Source organism: Geotrypetes seraphini, chromosome 10 (assembly GCF_902459505.1).
Source record: "Geotrypetes seraphini chromosome 10, aGeoSer1.1, whole genome shotgun sequence".
Taxonomy (NCBI): Eukaryota; Metazoa; Chordata; class Amphibia; order Gymnophiona; family Dermophiidae; genus Geotrypetes; species Geotrypetes seraphini.
Genome location: NC_047093.1, coordinates 107,198,066 through 107,222,206, shown reverse-complemented (window position 1 = coordinate 107,222,206; position 24,141 = coordinate 107,198,066). Strand labels below are relative to the sequence as shown.

The 24,141-nt window shown below is 47.1% G+C and overlaps 1 protein-coding gene across 1 annotated transcript in view; it reads left to right on the top strand.

Moving 5' to 3' along the window:
• Nucleotides 1-24,141, top strand: part of TPRN (taperin) — an 86,118-nt gene that overhangs the window by 56,339 nt on the left and 5,638 nt on the right. The window contains exon 2 of the mRNA XM_033961408.1: nt 8,021-8,243. Coding sequence (XP_033817299.1) covers nt 8,021-8,243 — 223 coding nt within the window. The remainder of the gene's footprint in view (nt 1-8,020; nt 8,244-24,141) is intronic.

The following is a 24,141-nucleotide window of genomic DNA, read 5'->3' as shown; positions in this document are numbered from 1 at the left end:
GAAGGTAGGACCCGGCAATGAGGAAGGCCCGAAGCAAGCAAGAGCAGCAAGTTGTAAGCTTTCTTCCGTAGCTGACCTATGGAAGATAGGTCAGCAATGGAGGGAAGCTTACAACTTGCCTTAGTCTGTAGCGACTCCACCAACGGGTGTGTGAGATGGGAGAGATGGGAAGAGAAATGCTGCCACTGCACCCAATTGGGGGGAGGGAGAAGAGAAATGCTGCTGCACCCAACTGGGGGGGGGAGAAATGCTTCTGCTGCACCCAGTTGGGGGGAGGGTAGGTGGAAGAGAAATGTTCTGCTGCACCCATTTTTTTGGGGGAGGGGGAAGAGACATGCTGCAGCTGCTGCACCCATTTTTGGGGGGGAGGCGGAAGAGAAATGCTGCAGCTGCTGCACCCAATTTTTTGCGGGGGAAGAGAAAAGCTGCTGCACCCAAATGGGGGGTAGGTGGAAGAGAAATGTTCTGCTGCACCCATTTTTTTGGGGGGCGGGAGGAAGAGAAGTGCTGTTGCTGCACCCAATTGTGGAGGGGAGAAGGAAGACCAGGGAAGGGAGAGGCGAGGAAAGAGATGCCAAGACCATAGGAGGGAAAGGAAAGGAGCTACCAGACCATTGGGGAGAGGGGGGGGGAGAGATGTAAGGGCATATAGGGGATTGGGGAGGAGACGGATGCCAGACCAATAATAATAATAATAATTTATTTATATACCGCGCTACCGCAAAGTTCTAGGCGGTTTACATACGTTAATGACTTTATACAAACAATGATTAAAAATACAGTACTCTAAATAGTACAAAAATTGTGCATTAAAAATACTAGGAAGGAGAGAAAGGAAGGAGAAGAGATGCCAGATAATGGAGTGGGAGGGGAAGATGGAAGGAGAGAAGAGAGATGCCAGGGCATGGGGGGAGGGAAGGGAAACTAAGGAGACATAAAATGCCAGACCAGAGGGAAAGAAAGGAGAGGAGGTGCCAGAGAAGGAGGGAGAGTGAGAGATAAGAGAAGAGAGAGATGCCAAGCCGGGGAGGAGGTGGAGACAGGGTGGAGACAAAAAATGGAGAGGGGGTGAAGCTGAAATGAATTATGTACAAAGGAGAGAGAGAGCACAGGCTATACAGTGTATTGAAGGGACATAGAAAGAGGGACGATGCCATATAGAACAGAGAGAGGGCGGACACTGGATGGAAAGAGCAGAGAGATGGTGGACAGTGGATGTAAGGGTCAGAGAGAGGATGGACAGTGGATGCAAGGGTCAGAGAGAGGGTGGACAGTAGATGGAAGGGGTAAAGAGAGAGAGGGCAGAGGCTGGGTGGAAGGGGCAGAGAGAGGACAGATGTTGCATGGAAGGGAGCGAGGACAAACATCGAATAGAAAGAAGAGAGCGAATAGGAGATGATTAAAGCAGAAACGACAAAAGGCAGAAAATTTTTTTTGTTGCTTTACGTAGAATCAAATAGTATTGTAACTGTATTGATTAAAGTTTATAAATAGGAAATGGAAATAAGGCAATTTTTGGACAAAACCCCTTTCCTCGGGACAGAATACCATAACAGCAGTATACTGTACTGTTCTGAAGAAAGATTTGGCCTCTGAAAACTAATTGAAAAATGGATTAGGCCAATAAAATGGTATTTTCTTATTTCTCATTATTTGTTTTATTTCTGTTTGTTAATTTGTAAAGTGGTGATTGTTATGTAGCAGTTTTTTCAAATTTGCATCTACTGTCTATATTTTACACAATATTAGGGGACGTGTCACTGTTTCTGTGGTGTTGCATTGTATGCAGAGTCTGGTTTCTTGGTTCAGTTTAACTTTTGTCTACATCTTCTTTTTTTAGTTTGTGATTATTCCATATTTGTGATTATTCCATCTGTGTTCTTATGGTTTTATGTTGGCATTGACTGTACAGGATCAATTGGCTGTGCAGGATCTGGCTTGTTTAGTTTTACCATATGTGTGTTGGTGTTCTAATGCTCACTGCAGTGTTTAAGATGCTGCCTTTTCCTAGGTGCACCCTTGTTGTGTGACTCATGGATTATTACTAAAAATAGCTTTTTTATATAGAAGAGGGGGTTAAAAAATGATTAGCACTGGCTGTCATATATACTAGGTACGCCACTGGATTTAATGATCCTATTCTAACTTTACTATTAACGTAGGTATTGTCCCCCCCACCACACACACACACACACAAAGAATTAAATTAAAGTTGTATTAACATCAAGCAGCTTTCAAATCTAATATAATAAAACGGTAAGCCGCACATGCGCACTTCCTATGCGTGGGTCCGTTTTCCGTGAGCTGTAGCACACATAGGAAGTGCGCATGCGCGGCTTACGGTCTGGCCTCACGCGAGGCAAGACAAGTGGCAGGCACGCTCTTCCCTGATCTCCACCGCTGCCGGCCGCTAGCACTCCCTGCCCTCCAACGGACTCTTCTCGGCCTTTGTAAGCGGTATAGGAAATGTATAGGCAGACCTACCGCTCCCCCAATTCCCCTTATCTCGGCGGCAGCAACAACGGTGGCCCGGGCGGTTTTCGCAGCCCTCCATCACCCTATGCGGGAGGGGGCTCTTCCAGCTCCATGCCGCCGCCGGGACGGGGTTTCGGGAGCCCTGTCACGCCGCCATACGGACAGAGACCTAGGCAATTAGGCGGAAGTGGCGACCAGTCTCACCGCTCTCAGGGTTTTCGAGGAGGCGGTGGTTGGGTCGGGAACCAGCTCCCGGGTCAGACGCCACCGCCGCGCGGATCAAGCCCGAGGTATACGTCCCCTTATTCTAAATCCCCCGGACTCCAGCAGCAGCAGCACCGGCTCCAGCGGCGTAGGCTGCACTATAAACACGCTGCTTCGCGGCCTTCTACTGCCGATTTCCTCTGCCGCATCTCTGATGACATCATCGGAGACAGACGCAGCAGAGGAAATCGCCAGTAGAAGGCTGCGAAGCAGCGTGTTTATAGTGCTGCCTACGCCGCTGGAGCCCCGAGGTTTGTCGGCGGTGGAAGGGTCAGGAGCAGGCCGGATCGACAACAGCAGTAAAAGAAGGGGGAGGGGCCGAACAGAGCAGGGAAGATAAGGTAGGGAAAGGGGGAGTGGGGGAAAATGCTGCTACTGCTTCTACACAGGAAAGGGCGGGATAGGAGGGAAATGCTGTTGCTGCTCTCTGGACCCTTTTGAGTAGTACTATATCCTTTTTCATGTACGGCGACAAGTGTTGGACGCAGTATTCCAAGTGGGGGCATACCATGGCCTGATACAATGGCATGATAACCTTTTCAGATCTGTTTGTGATCTCCTTAATCATTCCTAGCATTCTGTTTGCCCTTTTTGCCGCCGCCACGAATTGCACGGACGGTTTCATTGACTTGTCTAGAAGTACTCCTAAGTCTCTTTCCTGGGGGCTCTCTCTGAGTACAGCACCAGACATCCTGTATTCGTGCATATGATTTTTGTTACCGATATGCTTCACCTTGCACTTATCCACGTTGAACCTCATTTGCCATTTTGTGGCCCATTCGAGTGTGTTTATCTCTTGTAGGACTTCACAATCCTATTGGGTCCTCACTACTCTGAATAGTTTTATATCATCCGCAAATTTAATCACCTCATTCGTCCTGCCAATTTCTAGGTCGCTTATAAATATGTTAGAGTACAGGCCTGAGCACCGAACCCTGTGGCACTCCACTCATGACGCTTTTCCAGTCTGAGTATTGTCCGTTTACCCCCACTCTCTGTTCCTATCCGCCAACCAGTTTTTCTGTTTATTCTTTTTTTTTAACCAACTGTTTATTCAAAGGGCAAGATACAAGCAAAATAGCAGATACAGCAATTTGCACATAAAGAACAAAAAAAACTAACAAGACAAGTAGAGTCCAGGTTTGGATTCTTATACCTGGATTCAGTTATATCCCTCCCTGATGAAAACTCCCCCCACTCCCTCCCCGCTGCTGCCCCCCCCCCCTCCACCGCACCTCCAAACCCTCCCTCACCCCACTGGCAAGAGAGGTACCACTGGCTTCCGTAATCTATTGACAACTTTGTTTTTAATTATTGTTGGTAAAGTATCCAAATAGGAAGCCCAAACGGACACGAAGAGCTTACTCCTATGACGAGAAAACCAAGCTGACATAGACTCCAATACCACTAAAAGATTAAATTTATTGCATCAATACCAGATGGTGGGTGGGGGGAAGGGAACAGGTGCAAACTCTCCACGAACAGTTGTTGTCACTGCCACAAAAGAACTAGAGGGCAAAAGCAGGGACTTACAGCTGCAAAGCCAACCACAGAGCCAGAGTCTCAAAACTGCTCTAGAAACTGATTCAAGAACCTGAACCCGGGTCTAGGACCCGCACAGAACAATGGGCAACCGCTGCAAGGTCAGCTCCAGTGAAAGGATCCCATTAGGCAGGACCAGCAGTAAAAAAAAATAGCACTGGCAGCACTCGTGGAAGGCACCTCCATATTCCACTTGGCCACCATAGACTGCACCTCCGCTGTTGTAGAATAAAACGTGGTGACTCTATTATGCTGGACCCTCAGGCGTGCAGGATAGAGCAGCGCGAAGCGGATGTGTCGGGCCGGCAAGGTAGAACACACCGGAGCAAATGCTCAATGCTGCTGGGCCACATTACTGGAGTAGTCTTGAAAACAAAGTATCTTGGAATTATGGTAAGTGAGAGCGCGATCCCCATGGCAGCTTGGAGAAGGGCCTGTTTGTGGGCAAAATTCAAGATTTTGGCAATAACCACCCGGAGCCGGATCTGATGAGCGGAGCGCAGACCCAGTCTATGAGCCCTCTTAATACTGAGGGACCGAGGCTGCAAGCCAGGTTTCCAACTTACCTCTCAGATCGCGCTCAGGGATATCCTCTGGAAGTCCAATAAAATGGAGATTTCTAAATCCTCAATGTAGTCCTCAAGCACGGAGATAGCTTGCTGATGGTGAGTCTGAGCGTCCTCCACGTGTTGCAGCCTATCATCCAAGTCGCCAACTCGCTGCTGGAACGCCGTGATCTCCTGTCCCATACTGTCCAGTTTGGCCTAAATGTTTTCCAGTTTACGATCAAGGGGCATGAGTCTTTTTTCTAAAATGAGCTCCAGTGACCTCACTAGTGATCTCCGCAATCCAGGCCGGCCCTTCCGTGGAGTCCCTAGGACTCGATGGCGCCGCCATTTTAGAGTCACCCGGTTTGCCTCTTTCCTGTGTCTTGCATGTTGATTTAAGAGATATGCCCACAGCACTTTGCCCTCAAACTCACCCACCGCACTCAGAAATGGGAAATGAACTGTGAACCCCGATCACAGCCACTGTCTGCCACTGAAACTTCTCCAGCTTGGATGCCACCGCTTGCCTATGCTCCTCCATAGCAGGTGTCACTAGGCCCTCTTTTGTTTGTTGTTTTGGGTTTTTTTTTTTTTCCAAGATATTCCACGCCTCCGTCACCAAGGTGACCTTTTTGTGGGATCCGTTGATGGTTAGTAGCAAACCAAATGGAAACAGCCAGCGATATTTAAGATTGTGTTGCTTCAGGACAGCCAACACTGGATGGAACTCACGCAAGTGCTGTAATGTGATAGATGACAAATCCTGGAAAATCTTCACCTTATAGTTATTCCAATCAATAGGTCCCATCATATGCGCCTTTTTCAAAAGCCTCTCTCTCTCTCTCTCTCTCTCTCTCTGAAGAATTATGGAAGCAGGCTATAATGACCTTGAGGGCATCCCCGCGTTGTGGTCCCTGGGCCTGGTGCGCGCTCTCGAATTTAGGTGGGGCCAAATGAACAGAGTCCAGGGCCCCGGCCTCCGTGCCCCCCAACATGTGTATATAGAAGTCTTTTACCATCTGGACTGCATCTTTATATAACTCAGTATCCAGGACCCCCTACAGCCAAATGTTATTTCTTTGGGATCTATTTTCCAGATCCTCCACCCTGGTTAAGTAATCCAACAGGTGCGTTTGTGTCTCTGTGGTCAGGGCCTGCAATTCCTGGATAGATTCCTCCTGCTCCCCTAAATGCTGTTTTGTGCCCTCGACATGCTGTACCAGGTCCGTGAGGTCTGATGTCTCTAACCGCCTTCTTTATTTTACTCTTCACTCCTGCCATTTCCTGTTTAATTTCGGCCACCCATTGCTACAGATCAGCCTTAGTGATGGAAGCAGAGTGCTTAGAGGATGTGGAGCCCTAGGCTTCATCTGGCACCGACTCAGGGTCGGAGTCGCTCTCTCCTGACTCTCTGCCCACCATTGCTGAGTCCTCTCCCACACAGTTCAATGGGCTGTTTGCCAGCGCTCCTTACAGCGGTTTAAAACCTACGATCTTCTTTTTTGGCAGCATCGTTTCCCACCGCCAGTCCCACACCCAGATTGAGCAGCAAAACTTACCGGAGGAGTAGCACAATTGAAGAGGTTTTTTGCTATCGCGGGTCAAAGTTCACACTCTAACCGGCCATGTAGTTGGGTGATGTCATCGGAATCCGACATTGCATATTTTAAAGTCATCTGCCTTGACCTCTTTGAACACCCTCCCCCCCGAATATAAATGATGATTAACATTTTCTGTGCTCAGTGTGCTTTGTGCGTTATTTTTTATTTTTATTTTTTAAATTTTGTGGTTACCATTATATATTATTAGATTATATTGTGTGTATATGAAAAATGGATAGAAGAAATTGCATTACATTTAGTAATATTATTATGGGGGTGGGATCAGGGGCGGGGGTACTCGGTTGATATTTGTTAGACTTAGGGGCTACTTTGTTTGAAGAAGTTGAAAAACACTGTTCTAGAAGAGGATATTTATATGCTTAAGTGGCTAGAATACTGCAATTTATGCATGTTCCTCGTTTTAGAATTACCCCCATGGTACTGAAAAATTAAGTTCAGTGTACATGACAGTGCTATAGTGAGCTCATATAAACTGATGATAAAACTTTGTGTTCTATCCTTCTCTGTTTTTAACTTTCAATTTCTCTCCATAATTCTTCTTTGTTTGCTGTCCTGACCTATCCCCTGCTTCTCACTTTTCCTTGACTCTTTTTGTGCCTGCTGAACTTTGTGTAACATAAAAATGAACAATTAGAATAGTTGTGGCAGAGGAATGGAAGCATTTCTGTTTTATTGTTATTTCCCTAAGCCTAAAGAGAGATGTGAGAGCAGCACCTTGATGTATTGTTTCCTACATTTACTGCAGAAGAGTCAAGAGGTCTGGGCTACTTGCACTATTTCTAGACTATCTGCCACTGGAATGTAGAGATCTTGACCAGGGACTCAATCCCTGGATCTCTTCAGTGATTGAGGAATCAGGCAAGGCAATAACGGAATTCCCCCTCCCCTGAAAATAAATGATTTACATACTGAATATAAATTCTGGAATAATCTTTCCACTAGAATTCCCTTCCTTTTACACTAAAAATGTTGTAGACCATGCCATGACTTTGCTGGAAGGTTGTATCCTTTCCAACCGATTGTTGGACAGTTAATAATCCATTGCAACTACTAGGCCATAAAAGGCTTCATCCACCACCACTATCACCACCACCACCCACTGCCGCCTGCCCAATACTCAACCACAACAATTTTACCCAGAGACTTTGAGCAGTTTTATTGTCCATTTCTGGTTCTTGAAGCCAAAGATAAATCTGTCTCTTCCCTCTTTACCCCTTCTTGTTTATTTCAGATCAGTATTCTAGTCATGTAAATTATCCCACCAAGTCATAGTTCTACCAATTAAATTTGATTTAGATTGTTCAAATAGAAGAAGAATGTTTAATAAGCATGATGAACTGTAATGCTTACTTTCAGACATTCAAGATGATAATCTATTGTGTGCCCCACAAATTTTCCTTGTGACTTCCATTTCCTTGCTCTTGTGCATAAAGAATTTATGAACTATACAATTACTGTATATCGATAAGAGCTTTTGTCAACTTTTTAGACTGACTTGATTTGTCCTTGAAGAATACTGTTCTATTTCTTCTGAACTGAATGACTCTCATTCTATGTCTTCCTCTGCAGTTGAAGATCTCTTTCAATGAAAATAGTCTGCAGACCATGTTTGAGTATCCTTCAGAGACCTCACTGGAAGAGGAGGAGGAAGAGGAAGAGGAGGAGGGAGATAAAGTATCTGTATCAGAGACCGAGGAAGAGGAAAGATCTTACTCAATCTTTCTCCCACGTCCCAGCTTCATAAATGGCACAACTCCTGGTATGGCACTGCAGCAGAATCCCAGCAATTCAGGTGAGAGAGAAATACATTGTGTATACACACTTAGCAAACCACATTACTGCCTTAGCAGAACTCTGACAGAATGCTAGTGGCTTAGATGAGACACCCTGTGTATTGATGGCACTCTCTTATTATAAAACAGTACTGCCAGAAATATGTCAATGGACTGTCTTAAAGGAATGGGGGGTGGGGGTGGTAGTTTAGTTTAGTTTGGTTGGGACATTTCTAATCCACTTCTATCCCTATAGGAGTTGGAGGTATCAATTCCATACATCATAAATCATACCTTACTAAAACACTTTTCCAACTAAAAGCAAAGGATAAATTAGCTAATTTTCTTTCCTTAAGTCCCTCCAGACCAGTCAAGATACTTGGGTTATGCTCTTCTGCCAGCAGGTGGAGAAGTAATAAGCTATGATGTCATCAGTTTAGAACTATATACAGCTCCTTGGTTAGCCACTATTTTCATAGCAAAGCAAAAAGAATATCACAAAATCACTTTAAAAGAACTGAGATCTCTTCAATAAATAAGAAATCTTAGAATTAACAAATGAATGCTTCTATTAAAAATATGCTTGTTAAAAATATTTCAACATGCTAAACAGCTGGAACAGAAATCTACTAGATTTTTCTGTTGCAAAAGTGAAGAACAGAGTATGCTGTATATGCCATTCAGAAGCATCCCTATGCCCCAGCCTATGAACTGAACCCTAAATTCCTTTATCCATGTAGAGCAGACATTTTGGGAACACCTAGAACACCAGTAGCCAGGGAGTTCCCAGGCCGTGGTAGGGAGGGGAGAAAAGGGTCATCGATTCCTAGTGTGCTTTGCAAAGCTGGGGTCAAGGAAGAGAATATCTCTGAGGAAGATTTGCCTCTCTGGATCCACAGTCAGTATGTTATGAATCCCAGTAGGTGCAATGGGTTGGAGCTCCCAATGAGACATGAAAGGCAGGAAGAACACACTCCTATAGAAATAGAGAGGTACGAGCCACTGGAAGAAGATCCAGTATCAGAAATAGAGTTTATGGACTCTTCTGGCACAGCCATTAGCACCCCAGGTACTGACTGTGAGAGAGCAGGAAATTACCCATAATACTTAATGTCATTTACAGCTTATTGATTGACAGCATGGGGCAAAGGAGTAGCTTTCTGGGGTTCTCAGAATTCATAAGCTGAGGAGGAGCCCAAACCAGAAGAGAGATAAGAACATAAGAATTGCCTCTGCTGGGTCAGACTAGGGGTCCATCGTGCCCGGCAGTACGCTCCCGCGGCGGCCCCCCCCCCCCCCAGGTCCATGACCTGAAAGTGTTCCCTACCTAACCTAAACGTCCATACCCTGTTCGCTTAATGTCCTGTAAGGTAAACCTCTATCTGTACCCTGTTATCCCCTTCGCTTCCAGGAAGTTATCTAGTCCCTTTTTGAACCCCAGAATTATACTCTGTCTTATCACCTCTTCGGGAAGCGCGTTCCAGGTGTCTACCACCCGTTGAGTGAAGAAGAACTTCCTTGCATTCGTTATGAATCTGTCTCCTCTCAGTTTTTCTGAATGACTTCTTGTTTTTGTTGTCCCCGCTAGTCTAAAGAATCTGTTCCTCTCCACCTTCTCTATGCCTTTCATGATTTTATAAGTCTCTATCATGTCCCCTCTCAGTCTCCGCTTTTCCAGGGTAAAGAGCCCCAGCTTGTCCAACCGTTCAGCATATGAAAGGTTCTCCATGCCCTTTATCATCCTCGGGGCCTAATTTGCATACAGTGTATGGATAATTAAAATCTCTGGATTAAAAGTCACTGAGGAAGGAACCAAGAGTTAGAGCTTATATGATGGACTTTATAGCCTAATATTTACAAGTACAGGATTTTGCTAACAACTAAATGATGGACTTTTGTTCATCCTGAATGAGAAAGAGACCCAGAATCAAGACCCTGGGATCAGTCTGTTGGTGAAGTCGAGCACTGGCCCTCTTGTGCCATACAGGGTTATGGATCTGGAGAAAGACTTACTGTATATACTCAAATATAAGTAAATCCGAATATAAGTCGAGACCCCCCATTTCCCCCCAAAAGGAGGAAAAATGGTTGACTCGAATATAAGACGGGGGCTTAATATTCAAGTGCCATGTCCTGCCAGGATCTGCACCCAGTGTCCCCTCTTTCATGCCCTCCCCTGCCAGGTTCTGCACCCAGCCATCTTCCCTCCCTGTCCTACCAGGCTCTGGACCTAGCCCCCTCACTCCTTGCCAGGCTCTATACCCACCATGCCTTACCTTCCTACCTCTGGTGGTCTAGTGGTAGGCCAGGACAGGAGGGATGCCTCCTGTCTCCCGTCCTGGCCGTCTAACTTTTTTTTTTTTTTTTAACATGCCCCCCGGCGTGCACTTACCTACCATTTTTAAGCCCCGGTGGTCCAGCGGTGTACGGGGCAGGAGCAATCTTTCCACGCCCTGCCCTGTACTGAGCCTCTCTGTCTCGTTCCTTTTTGGCGGCCAGTGGCACACCTGAAAGGGCCAAACTCTTCCTGCTTCCTGCTCGGCCCCGCGCTGCTTTCTGAATGGCTGCCTCCACTGCTTGTGCTCTCTGAATACGCCTCCACTGCTTGGACTAAAAGCATGTGCAAATAATCCAGTTTTTACCTCTTTTCTAAATTGACAAAGCATGGTCAATTGGCGCATAGAAACTGACAAGGCATTCCATAGAACCGGGCTCCGAACCGAAACAAGGAATTCCTATTACCAACAAGTTTCACAGTTATTAAGGATGGAATTTGCAATCTCAAACTATCAGCAGACCGCTACTCACGGGTAGGAGAGTACCATCGAAAAAGTGAACGAACAGTTGTAGGACAATAATAATAATAACTTTATTCTTCTATACCGCTACAATCTTGCGACTTCTAGGCAGTTTACAATCAAGAGAGCTGGACATTCAGCGAATTACAGTATGCAGATAGTCAGGAAATACAGAGTACATAGAAAGAGGGCAAAATTATAGAAGTTTGGAATCGGCCGCACATTTCAAAGAATACAGCAAAATAAAATTACGATATGGTATAGATAACAGTTTGAAGGTATCACAGTACCGTGAAATTCAATGCGGGCCTTTGAGGGGAGAGAGGAAAAGGGTAGGAGTCAGGAGGTCTGTTATTGATGAGAGAGAGAGGAGAGCGGGACAGTTGTTTAGGTATTTCATGAACAGGTATGTTTTAGGCGCTTCCTGAATTCACTGTAAGTAGTGGGCGAAAGCAGTTGATCTAGGTCTTTACCCCATAGGGCTGCTTGGTGAGAGATAAGCAGGTAAGACCTAATTTATTCCTCCTTATCATCCTACCAGTTTAGTTACCATGGTTATGATATATGAAATCAGTAACTCAGTAGGATGGAATGATAGCCCAGTCACCAAAACTCTGACCCTGAAACTGCATCCTCCCTAACTTGAATGTAGAGATGGTAATGTTTGTGAATGAATAAAAGAATATCTGACTTGGCTGCTTTACAAATCTCAATAGGTGGAACCAGAAAATATCCTGTCCAAGATGAAGACTGACTTGTGTAGAGAACCTGCCAAATATCTGGAACTGGATAGTCTTTCAAAGATAAAATCACCTCTTTAATGCAGTGAACTATGGTTGCTTTGGAGGCAGCTTGACTTACGAGCTCCCCCCAAGAGAACAAATGGTCAGACTTTCTGATCTGTTGCATGCGATTGAGGTATACTCGCAGCACAAGCCCTAGATTTAAACATTGGTTTATGGTTTTTTTAAAACACTTAGGGCTCCTTTTACGAAGCCGCGGTAGCAGTTTAACGTGTGTAATAGCGTGCGCTAAACCGCCGGCCATGCTAGCCGCTACCGCCTCCTCTTGAGCAGGCGGTAGTTTTTTTGCTAGCGCGTGATGAAAAGTTGCGCGCACTGAAGCTGCAACCGCAGCTTCGTAAAAGGAGCCCTTAATATACTGCCTTTCCAGAATATCAAAGCAGTGTTCAAACTAAAAAAAAAAAAAATTAAAAAGGAAAAGAACCCTATAACAGTAATAGGAAAGGCGGGAGAAAAAAACCAAGTTGGCGACGGAGAATGTCGCATAGTTGGAGGCTCCCCCCTCTCGGCATTTAAAAAGTTAAAGTTTCTACATTGGGCTTTTAGCCCATTCGATTTACCTTTGTGGATATGCCAAAGAGGAGAGGGAGGCAGAGGATAATTCCTCCCGCTTCTATTGCTACCTCAACGCCACGGCAAACAGCAATTAACACCTTTGCTGTGCCTGTTACTCGGGGCGTATCTGCAGTCGGGGGTGGGCAGCCCCCCGTCTTGGACGACGCGATATCATTGAGCCAGGTGCGACCAGGGATGCCTCCATGGCCTGGAAGAATGCAAGGTGATTTGACATTGCAGTGGGAGGCGCTGGGAGTTTTTTCCCCTCTGACCCCGGAAGGATGTGCATCTCAGAGGAGCGCCTCATTGGAGACGCTCTCTTGTGGAGGATCAGACTCTCAGATGGCACCGGGAGGTGTTGAACATCTACAGAATATGAATTTGACTTCAGCTTCAAAATTTCCCCTATTCCACAGGACACAAGACAGCAGAGCTCCAGATCACACTGCGCATGCATTTGCCCTCCATAGAAACTTTTCTTTTGTTTTTTAAACTTCTATTTTTGTGCTTTTTTTTGCTTCGATGCCGCTGTACCTGGGCAGGACAATGCGAGCTCATCCTGCCCCTCCTCAAGCCTCGGAGGCCGTGGTACCTTCCCCAGGTGTTTCCCCCTGTTCGGCCCGGCACCCCCTACCCCAGCATTGGAGTGCGCACCCCATGGCAGCCAGCGAAAAGAGTCATGAAGAGGACCATGCCTCACCTGGGCCTAGAGATTCATCCCAACTCTCCTGCAATTGCCACCCCGACTTCAGTGCAAGCCCGTGTTTTTAACCCACAGGTTTAAAGCGGGGTTGCACACGTCGTAATGCAGCCCCGCTTTAAACATGCGGGTTAAAACCACAGGCTTGCACTGAAGTTGGGGCAGCAAGAGCAGGAGAGTCAGGCCGTGAGCTGTCAGCAAAGGCAAAAGAGAGCCGGCGTGGCTTACTAAAGAGGTGAAGGAAGCCATAAAAGGAAAGAAGGACTCCTTCAAAGCATGGAAATGCACGAAAACAATCGAAACTTGGAACAAACACAAGGGTGATCAGAAGAAGTGTCACAGGGCGGTGAGGGATGCCAAAAAGGACTCTGAGGAGAAAATAGCGCAGGAGGCCAAAAACTTCAAGTCCTTCTTCAGGTACGTGAAAGGGAGAAAACCCGCAAAAGAGGCGGTGGGACCGCTGGACGACCAGGGAAGGAAAGGGTACATCAAGGAAGACAAACAAATCGCAGACAGACTAAATTCATTCTTTGCGTCTATCTTTACAAAGGAAGACACTGCAACAATTCCAGAAGCAGTGAAAGTGTTCAAAGGAGTAACAGAGGACAGCCTTACCACAGTAGACGTGGACTTGGACCAGACCTACCGCCAAATCGACAAACTCAAAAGCGACAAATCCCCTGGACTGGATGGAATTCATCCGAGAGTCTTGAAAGAGCTAAATGTGGAAATCTGAGAACTATTCCAAAAACTTGCCGACCTTTCAATCAAAACAGGGCAGATACCAGACGACTGGAAGATAGCGAAAGTCACGCCGATATTCAAAAAAGGATCAAGAGGAGTACCGGGCAACTATAGACCTGTGAGTCTCACGTCGGTCCCTGGGAAGATGGTTGAGGCGCTGATCAAGGATAGCATAACCCGGCACCTAGACACACACGACCTGATGAAAGCCAGCCAACATGGATTCAGGAAAGGGAAGTCATGCTTGACGAACGTACTTCAATTTTTTGAGACAGTGAACAGACAAATTGATAATGGAGAACCGGTGGATATTATATACTTGGATTTTCAGAAAGCGTTTGATAAAGTTACACATGTAAGACTCCTCAGGAAACTTCAGGGCCATGGAATAGTAGGAGATATACTAAGATGGATAGGCAAATGGCTGGAGAACAGAAAGCAGAGAGTGGGCATAAATGGGAAGTTCTCGGACTGGGAAAATGTGACTAGCGGTGTGCCCCAGGGCTAGGTACTTGGGCCCATCTTATTTAATATCTTCATCAATGACCTAGAGAATGGAACATCCAGTGAGATCATCAAGTTTGCAGATGACACAAAGCTATGCCGGGCCATCAAATCGCAGAAGGACAGTGAGGAACTCCAGAGCGACTTGTGCCGATTGGAGAATTGGGCAGATAAATGGCAGATGAAGTTTAATGTGGAAAAATGCAAAGTGATGCACTTAGGCAGAAAAAATAAGGAACACAAGTATAGTATGTCAGGTGTAACTCTGGGAAAATCTGAACAGGAAAAGGACCTGGGAGTATTAATCGATAGGACACTGAAGCCGTCGGTGCAATGTGCGGCAGCAGCGAAGAACGCGAATAGAATGTTAGGCATGATAAAGAAGGGAATCACGAGTAGATCGGAGAAAGTCATAATGCCGTTTTATAGAGCGATGGTCAGACCACACTTGGAATACTGCGTCCAGCATTGGTCTCCATACCTAAGGAAGGATATCAAACTGCTAGAGAGGGTGCAGAGACGAGCAACAAAGCTGGTGAAAGGTATGGAGAACCTGGATTACAAGGACAGACTTAAGAGACTGGGGTTGTTCTCCCTTGAGAAAAGGAGACTACAAGGGGATATGATTGAGACATTCAAAATACTGAAAGGAATCAACAAAATAGAGCAGGAAAAAACGTTATTTACAATGTCCAATGTGGCATGGATAAGAGGAAATGGGCTGAAACTAAGGGGGGACAAGTTCAAGACAAATATCAGGAAGTTCTGCTTCACGCAACGAGTGGTGGACACCTGGAATGTTCTCCCAGAAGAGGTAATTGCGGAATCCACCGTTCTAGGATTTAAGGGTAAGTTAGATGTACATCTCCTTATGAGAGGCATGAAGTGACATGGGTAAGGGTAAGCTAGATGCACTTCTCTTTACAAGAAGCTTAGAGCGATATGGGGACCAAAACTATGCCAAGGTACACCTGGCGGGGCCTCCGTGTGTGCTGATCGCCGGACTTGATGGACCTAGGGTCTGTTCCGGAGATGGCGCTTCTTATGTTCTTATGTACCTCCTCTACTGTGGCAAGGACATGAGCAACTTTTGTGATCGGCCTCTTTTGTGATCGGCCAGCCCAGTCAGAGTTCCTTACTTTTGATTGTGAATCGCTGCCTTCCCTACTTTTGAATGTCCCTCCCCTCATTTGCATGCGTGGATCGGAATTGGATCTAGAGGCAGGTTAGTGAATCAGGTCCGGGTCGCAAAGGGGTCACTAAGTGGTTGGGACTTGATTGGTGGGCTTAGTGAATCTAGCCCTTAGGGGGGGGGCATAATAAAAACAAAAGTTTGTCTGTTTTGGGCCTAGGACGCTGGTCGCCCAAAGTTGGCAGTGTCCAAGGTCTATTCTGAAAAAATATGTCCAAAATGTTTTTTTAAAAATTGTCTACTTCTACGTCCAGCCATTTGATTGGCTAGACCACTAATACGTCTATCTTTATACTACATTCTCGTCCCAAAAATTGTCCAAGTCCCAAACACCTAGAAAAAGACCTTTTGGACGTGGGAGGGACCAGCAAAGTGATTTACCACCCAAACATGGCAACACAGTAGTGAGGCACCTTACAGGGCACTGCTGTGAACTTCACAAAAAGGATGCCACATAAACATCTCACCACAACTCCCTTGCAGGTCATGGTGAGCCCCCCAAAACACCTCCAAAACCTACTATACCTACCTGTCTACAACCCCAATAATCCTTATGGCACCTTTATGGCAGTACAGTAGGGTTTTTGGTGGACTCACATTTTCCATCATGAATACAGTAGTTAGAGTGGTTTAAGGGCCTGGATCCTCCTCTCTATGGTTAACTAGCCCATCCCCCAGACTACTTAAGCCACCTCTGTGCAGCTCTACTAGGCTTTCCTATGCCAGGTGCTGATGTTCTGCAGGCAGGTATGTACGTTTTTATTCTGATTTTTTATGGCAGTGTGGGAGAAGGGGGTTCAGTGATCAATGGGGGAGTGTGTGGGGGTCTGTATTTTGTCCCTGCAGTGGTTATCCGGTCATTTTGGTTACCTTCTGAGCACTTAGACCTGTTTTTAGATTGCCTAAGTCGAAGTTCCATCCAGGCAGCCTCATAAAACTTTCGATTATTATCCCTGCAGTATTACCAAGTCTAGGTCAGCCCACATCCCGCCCTAACCACTCCTTTAAAAACGTTCCTTTCAGCTCAGGGCACACAGCGGGATTCAGAGGCCTAAAAAAAATCTCTGGATATGTCTAAAAAGCCGTTTTGATTATCAGCACTTGGATAACTGTCTTTTAGATCATCCAAGAGTCGATTTGGGTGGCTTTTTAGACGTATTTGTTTTGATTATGAGCCCCTTAATCTCTAATTTCATGTTGCTGCTTTTTGTGTTTAAACAATGTCAATAAAAATAATACAGAAACGACAAAGAACATTCTAATCCACAGGTGTCAAAGTCGGTCCTCGAGGGCCACAATCCAGACAGGTTTTCAGGATTCCCCCAATGAATATGCATGAGATCTATTAGCATACAATGAAAGCAGTGCATGCAAATAGATCTCGTTCATATTCATTGGGGAAATCCTGAAAACCCGACTGGATTGCGGCCCTTGAGGAAAGACTTTGACACCCCTGTAAATCAATTCTTTTGTGTCAAATCACCTTAGACTACCCCATCCTCTTTTTAACTCCCCTTGTTTAATCTCCTTTATCCTATACCATCCTCCAAGATAATTAAAGACAAAATAGTTACAACGTGTAGAGAGCTGGACTTTTATGACTCTGTTTAAAATTCCCTCTAGCCACCACCCTGATCTCCCATCCCCCTGTTACCCTTTATTCTTCCCATCTCCAGCCTTCTCAAACAGAATGCAATACAGGAGTTGCATGAGCCCACTGAGAAAGAGAAAAATGCTGAGTACCTGAATAAATTCATGTAAACAGTTTTGAGCTCCCTTGGGAGAACAGTATGGAAAATTGAATAAATAAATATATATGTAGATGATAATGATGACTACTTATGTTAGTTGGCAGTTTGTATATACAGTATACCCCTGCAAAGTCGCGGTTCACAGTTCGCACCCCCAGTCATTCGTGGTTTTTTTCTGTCTGCCTCTTCTGGCACCCGATCTGCTCTACCTAACCTACTTGGGACCCCACTTTGTGCATCCTCTGGCCCCCCGATCCGCTCTGCCTGACCAGTGATCCCGGCCCGGGTTGGAGCCGCAAGTGCTACCTCCCACATCGGCACTAGCAGCAGCCACTGCCATCGCCCCTGCAGCCCTCTCCCGCCTCCGATCCCCGCTCCTAAACCACATCCAATAATCGCGGTTTTTCAAAGTTCGCGGGTGCCAAACTTGTTTACTCATCTTGAGAGAAAGTTTAGCCTTTTACTTCCATCAACATAAGAGAATGAAAGGTATTTCTCAAGTGCCAATGGGATGGAGGGGTGGGCATTGCATGTTGCTGCTTTTATTATTTGTTTTGTTCTTAATATTTCTTTATTCATTTTATAATTTTTTTTTTTTTTTTTCAAATAAAAGCTTTTATTGAAAAACACAAAAGTATACAGCAATGACACACAACAACCGCAAAGCACAAAGAAAAGGATCAACATTGCTGTCAGCAACTGAAACAGTAGTTATAACCCCAACATTTCAAAAACCAACCACAAACCCATCAAAACCACAGCAAACCCCCTCCCCCCCACCCCCTCCAGGGATAAAGCACAATGTCCACACCACCCCTTTGGGTAAAAGATCTCCTAGCCCCACCAAGAAAAACAGGCATGATAGGGTCTCTTCCAGTCCCAGATTCCCCATTAAACATCCAATCCAACCCCCCACTCCCCCCTCCCACTAATCCCTATAGAAGCCCGAAACCTACGCCAAATATGAGCATAGCCATGGTGTTTGCCATGTCTTAGAGCCGTCAACTGATAAAGAAGCTGCCAGTTAGTTAAGCGCTGTTCTACCATATGCCAAGGGGGGGGTCGCCCCTGATTCCACAAAGATGCAAGGGCCAGCCGGGCAGCAGTAAAAGCTAACTTGCAGAATAGAGAGTCTCCCCAATCGAGATCCAGTTGGTGCCAAAACAACAGGGCATGTCTCCAGTCCACCGGAACCTGCAAAGTGAGAATCTGGGAAACTCGAGAGAACACCTCAGTCCAGAACCCACGCACCCGCCCACAATGCCACCACATATGCAAGTAGGTGCCTACCTCCCCACAACCCCTCCAACAAAGAGCACTCGCCCCCCACGCCAACGAGCCAAAACCTGAGGAGTATAGTACCACCTAAATAGGACTTTATACCCATTTTCAACCACCAATGCTGCAATGCCCGCCGAAGCAACTTCTCTCCAAATATCCCCCCAAGTATCCAGAGAAATAGCAGATTCCCAATCCCCTTCCCAAGCTAACATGTAAGACAAGGGCCGAACCCCCCGACCATTAAGGCACCGATAAATAGCAGATAGAGCACCCTTCCAGAGAGTCGGGCCCAACAACAACTCAAAGGGTGTCTTACCCGCCCGTACGTCCCGTAGGGCCCCCGAGGCCCGCAAAAAGTGAACAGCCTGCAAGTAAGGAAACAAATCCCGAGCCAAAAGATCATAGCGGTCCTGAAGTTCAGCAAAAGACCTAATACTGCCTGAGAGCGGATCCCACAGTTGACCCACACACACCAATCCATGAGACTCCCATCTAGCAAACACACCCTCACCCCGACCAGGCTCAAAGGCCACATTATGGCGCAACGGTGTATACCAAGAATGGTGCCTACCCAACAACAAACCATGCCGGGTCATATTCCAGACCCGCAAGACTGTCTACCGATGACAAAACTCGCTCAGGCCGTACCCTCCCAGGCACCCAGGGCAGATGCAACAGGGGCACCCCAGCGGATAAGCGTTGTTCAAGCTCTACCCACGGCTTCGGGACTTGCGCTTGCCATTCCAACAGGGCTCGCAACTGGGCAGCCTGATAATACTTCACCACATTGGGAACAGCTAACCCCCCATCACTCCGACCCAAGCACATAACCGACCTACTCACGCGAGGCCTCCGACCGGCCCAAATAAAATAAAAAATGTGCCGCTGCACCCCCTCCAACGCACGCCTGCCCACCCAGAGCAGTAACACCTGGAATAAGAACAGAAGGCGTGGCAAAATCATCATCTTCACTATTTCCACCCTACCTAACCAGGAGAAAAACTGATCTTTCCAACTTGCCAGATCTCGTTGGATACGACGAAAAAGTGGGGGAAAATTTAGATCATAAAGTTCCGTTCCCGGCGGACCAAAATAAACCCCAAGATATCGCATAGAATGCTGCACCCACCTAAACGGAAACCGAGCCCGAAGAAGATTCACTCTGTCCGGGGGTAGATTAACATTAAGTAGCTCAGATTTCCCAACATTAACACGAAACCCTGACACCCGGCCAAACTCCTCTAGCTTCCTCAAGATGGCCGGCAAGGAACTCTCTGGATCCTCCACCATGAAAAGAAGGTCATCCGTAAACAGAGACAACTTATCGTTACGGCCCAGAACCGTCACTCCCCTGATATCCCGATTCATCCGCACCCGCTGTGCTAAAGGTTCCACTGTCAGTGCAAAAAGGAGCGGGGAAAGAGGGCACCCCTGCCGTGTTCCCCGGCCCAGAGAAAAGGTATCAGAATAACCCCCATTCACTTTAATACAACCAACAGGACGAGTGTAAAGGATCCGAATCCATTCCTGCATACGAGGTCCCAAACCTACAAAATCTAAGACCCGAAACAAAAAAGGCCAGGAGACCCTGTCAAAGGCCTTCTCGGCATCAACCGACAAGAAGACCGTTTCCCGACCACCACCCCTAGCCCTCTCAAACAGGTTAAAAACCCGACGGGTATTATCCCCCACCTGCCTCCCCACCACAAAGCCCGATTGATCTGGATGTATCAACCGAGGAATCCAGCTCAACATTCTATCTGCTAAAATCCGTGTAAATATCTTCGTATCTACCCCCAACAAAGATATCGATCGATAGGAAGCACATTGAAAGGATCCTTCCCCGCCTTCGCCAACACAGTAACACCCGCCAAGCGCATGAAAAACGGAAGCGCACCTTCGCCCTCCAAAGAATTAAGGAAGCTGAGCAGGGGGGGGCAACAACAGATCTTGAAACCGCTTATAATAGTGAACCGTAAAGCCGTCCATCCCAGGCGACTTGCCAAGTTTCATGGAGCGCAAAGCTCCCCTAGCCTCAATCAGCATGAGGGGACGATCCAACCGGGTCGCATCTGCCGGTTCAATCCTAGGCAGCCCCGCCGAAGTTAAATAGCCATCAAGATCTGGCGAGGACCCAGCCCCATCCGGAGAATAAAGGTGGGAGTAGAACTCAACAAAACGTGCTCGAATATCATCATCCTTATGCAAGAGCTCTCCCGAAGCCGCCCGAATGGACAAAATTTGATTGCGTGTCTGTCTCACTTTCAGTCGGTGAGCTACTAGTCGGCTAGCCTTATTAGAGAAGTCAAAATATCTCTGTTGCAATAGCTGCAAATTGAATCGCAAGCGCTCCAAATCCAACGCCTGGAGATCGCGGCGTGCCTGGAACAAGTGTCCACGCAGCTCGTCATCCCAAGGTCGGCGCTTATGGAGACCCTCCAGACGCCCAATAGTAAGTAACAAGACCGCCGCAGCCTCCCTACGTTTGCGCTGCCGAGCAGAAGCCAGAGTAATCAACCTTCCCCGAAGGGTAGCTTTCAACCCCTCCCAAACCTCCTCCATCGAGGCCCCGCACTCCAAATTCAATTCCAAGTATTCCCTTATCCACCCCTCAATCTGTTCTCCAACCTCCGGGTCATCGGGGAGGCTGTCATTAAAACGCCAAAATTTCTGTCCCGAGCCCCCCCCCTCCCCCAGAAACCTAGTCCAAACAGGAGCATGATCTGACCACGTGATCGATTCTATCCCCGCCGATTCAACCCGACGGAGCAACCCCCTCTCCACAAATATAGCATCAATTCTAGAGTAGGTAGAATGCAGCCCCGAGAAATAGGTGTAGTCCCTGTCCGAAGGATGCAGTCAACGCCAACAATCAACCACATTCAGAGCAGCCAGCGCTTCCCTCAGCAATTTACGCTCCCTCCTCCCATAGTGGTCCGCCCTTCCCGAATTATCCAAACTAGGGGCCACAGTAAGATTGAAGTCCCCACCCACAATTAAAGCACCCCCTTAAATCGGAGAACCCGGGACACCAGATCACGAAAAAAGGCCCCCTGGCCTTCATTAGGGGCATAGACATTAACCAGAGAATATAAACACCCCTCAATGAGGATCTCCAACATAATATACCTACCCTGAGGATCCCTGACCACCCTTTTTGCTTCGCAACGAAGTCCCTTGCGGAGTAGAATCCCCACCCCTCCCCTCTTGGACGTGCCCACCCTAGAGGCCCAGAAGGTTTGGGGAAAGCAGGAATCCTGTGCTACAGATTCATGAGACGAGAGCAGATGGGTTTCCTGTACAAAGCAAACATCCGCTCGCAGGCGAATCAACTCCCTATAAAAAGCCCTCCTCTTATTGGGAGAATTAAGACCCCGGACATTATATGAGACCAGCCTAAACCCCCCCATCTTCAAATGGACACCAAATAAAGGAAGACCCTACCCAAACAGTGATATCCCTGTAACCCCCTCCCCCCCCACCCCACCACCCCCCTATAACCCGAGTGAGAGTCCGCAGATCTCCCACCAACGTACAAGGAAGAAAACAGTCCCCGAGGCCCCTATCTCATATCCCCACAATCAAGAATCAGCAATCAACATAGCAGAAACTACAATCCCCAATTTGAGCACACCTGCCCAACAACCCCCCACAGCCTAGAATCCATTGCCCCCTCCCTCCCACTTCCCCACCAGAACCCCCCACTTCTCCGCACCATCCCGCACCCGACACAACATATCCAGTCCAAAAATGTCTCCCCAAAGCTCCAAACCAGAACCCAGAATGCAGGAGCACCAGCATCAGGGGTAAATAACACCCCAACAGAGGGAAATTCCCCCGATAGCAGGGGAAGGAGACCACAGTCACTCAGATGGAGTCCGACCACCATCATGGAAGACCACTCGAGGAGGAGGCAGCAGCCGGAAGTGAAGGTCCACCACCACGGCCTCCCCGCCCGCTCCGGGATCCACGATCCACTCGCTGCCATCTTGAGGCGGGCGGAAGCCCCACACGGCCGGGCCCCGCACTCACAGGAGGAGCAGGCTCTTCAGGAATCTCAATTCCCGCGTGTTGCAACAGAGTCCGGGCTTCACGAACAGTGGTGACTTTAGTGTGTACTCCATTGATAGAAATAACCACTCCAACGGATAAGTCCAACGATAGCGCAAGTTACTGTGCTGCAAAGCTTTAGTCACTTCTCGGAACGCCCGGCGCTTCTTTTTTTCTAAGTTTTTTTTATTGATTTTTTCACATATCAACAAGTGTTATAAATTTTCCATACATTTATCTTAACAATACACTTTATATCTCTATAATGTATTTTATATAAACCATATTTTATATTATTTTTCTTATGAATTTATATAACATATATATTGTAATGATTTTATCAATTATTATTTAATTATGAACCCTTTTCTCTCCCTTTATCACATTAATTTCTCATAGGACTATCATTTATTCATTATGATATATTTTTTATAATGTATAATAAAGAGAATAAATTCCTTACCCCTTCCCTCCCTCCCTTCTTTAACCATTATCTTATTATGGGAAAAAAAAAATTAAAATCATTCATTGCAAAAATCTGTTAATGGTCCCCAAATCTTCTTGAACTTATCCATATATCCTTTTTGTGTTGCAAATGTACGCTCCATCTTATATATATGGCAAACTGAGTTCCACCAAAAATTATAGTTCTGGAGCGTACCTGCCACCAGGTCCTGATAAAACTCCAGCCGATGTCCCTCCCAAGTCACCGTGCCGAGCTCTCAAGCTCTACGGAAGATCTGTTGTTTCAGCACGAAGCTCTGGAGGCATATCACTAGGTCTTTAGGTTGATCAGTGGTTCGGGGCCCCAGTGCCCGATGAGCACGCTCAAGACCAGGCTCTAGGGTGTCATTCTGCAACAGCCATCGAATCAAATTAATAGTGGTAGCGCGCACATATTCAGGTAGGTCAGGTAAACCCCGCACCCGCAGATGATTACGCCGAGTGCGGTTCTCCAGGTCCTCCACCTTGTCTAAAAGGAGTTGGTGGTCTGCAGCCGCACTTTCCACGGAGCGTTGCACTCCGGTCACAGCCTCTTCGCAACTATCCAGTCGCATTTCCACCACCTCCACGCGCGTGCCCACCTCCACAAGGGTCCGTGCGCAACTCCTGCACCGCCTCCCGGACCTGCACCGCCACAGAGGAAATCTCCGATTTTACCTTTGAGATCCAGCAGTGCATATCCGCCTTGGTAAGCGGGTCCGGGGATGAGCATTCGGGAACCGGGTCCACCAGCATATCGGCCACCGCCGCGATAGCCCCACTTAACTGCACCGCCTCTCCACTGCTCGTTTCCGGGCCCGCGCCGCCATGTGCCGTCCGGCTCAGTGCCTGTTCCAGCGTGCGCTGGCTGGTCTTGTCCATCGGGATTTTTTTGCGCGTTGCCATGGGGTCCCTGCACCTCGTTCCCTCCATTCCACTGCAGGGAAGTAAGTTTTGCGCGGTTTGCACAGCAAAATCGGTGAAAATGCGCCGGGCCCGAACGGAGCTCACAGATTAAGCTCCCGTTTGCATCGGTGACGTCACTTCCTCTCTATTC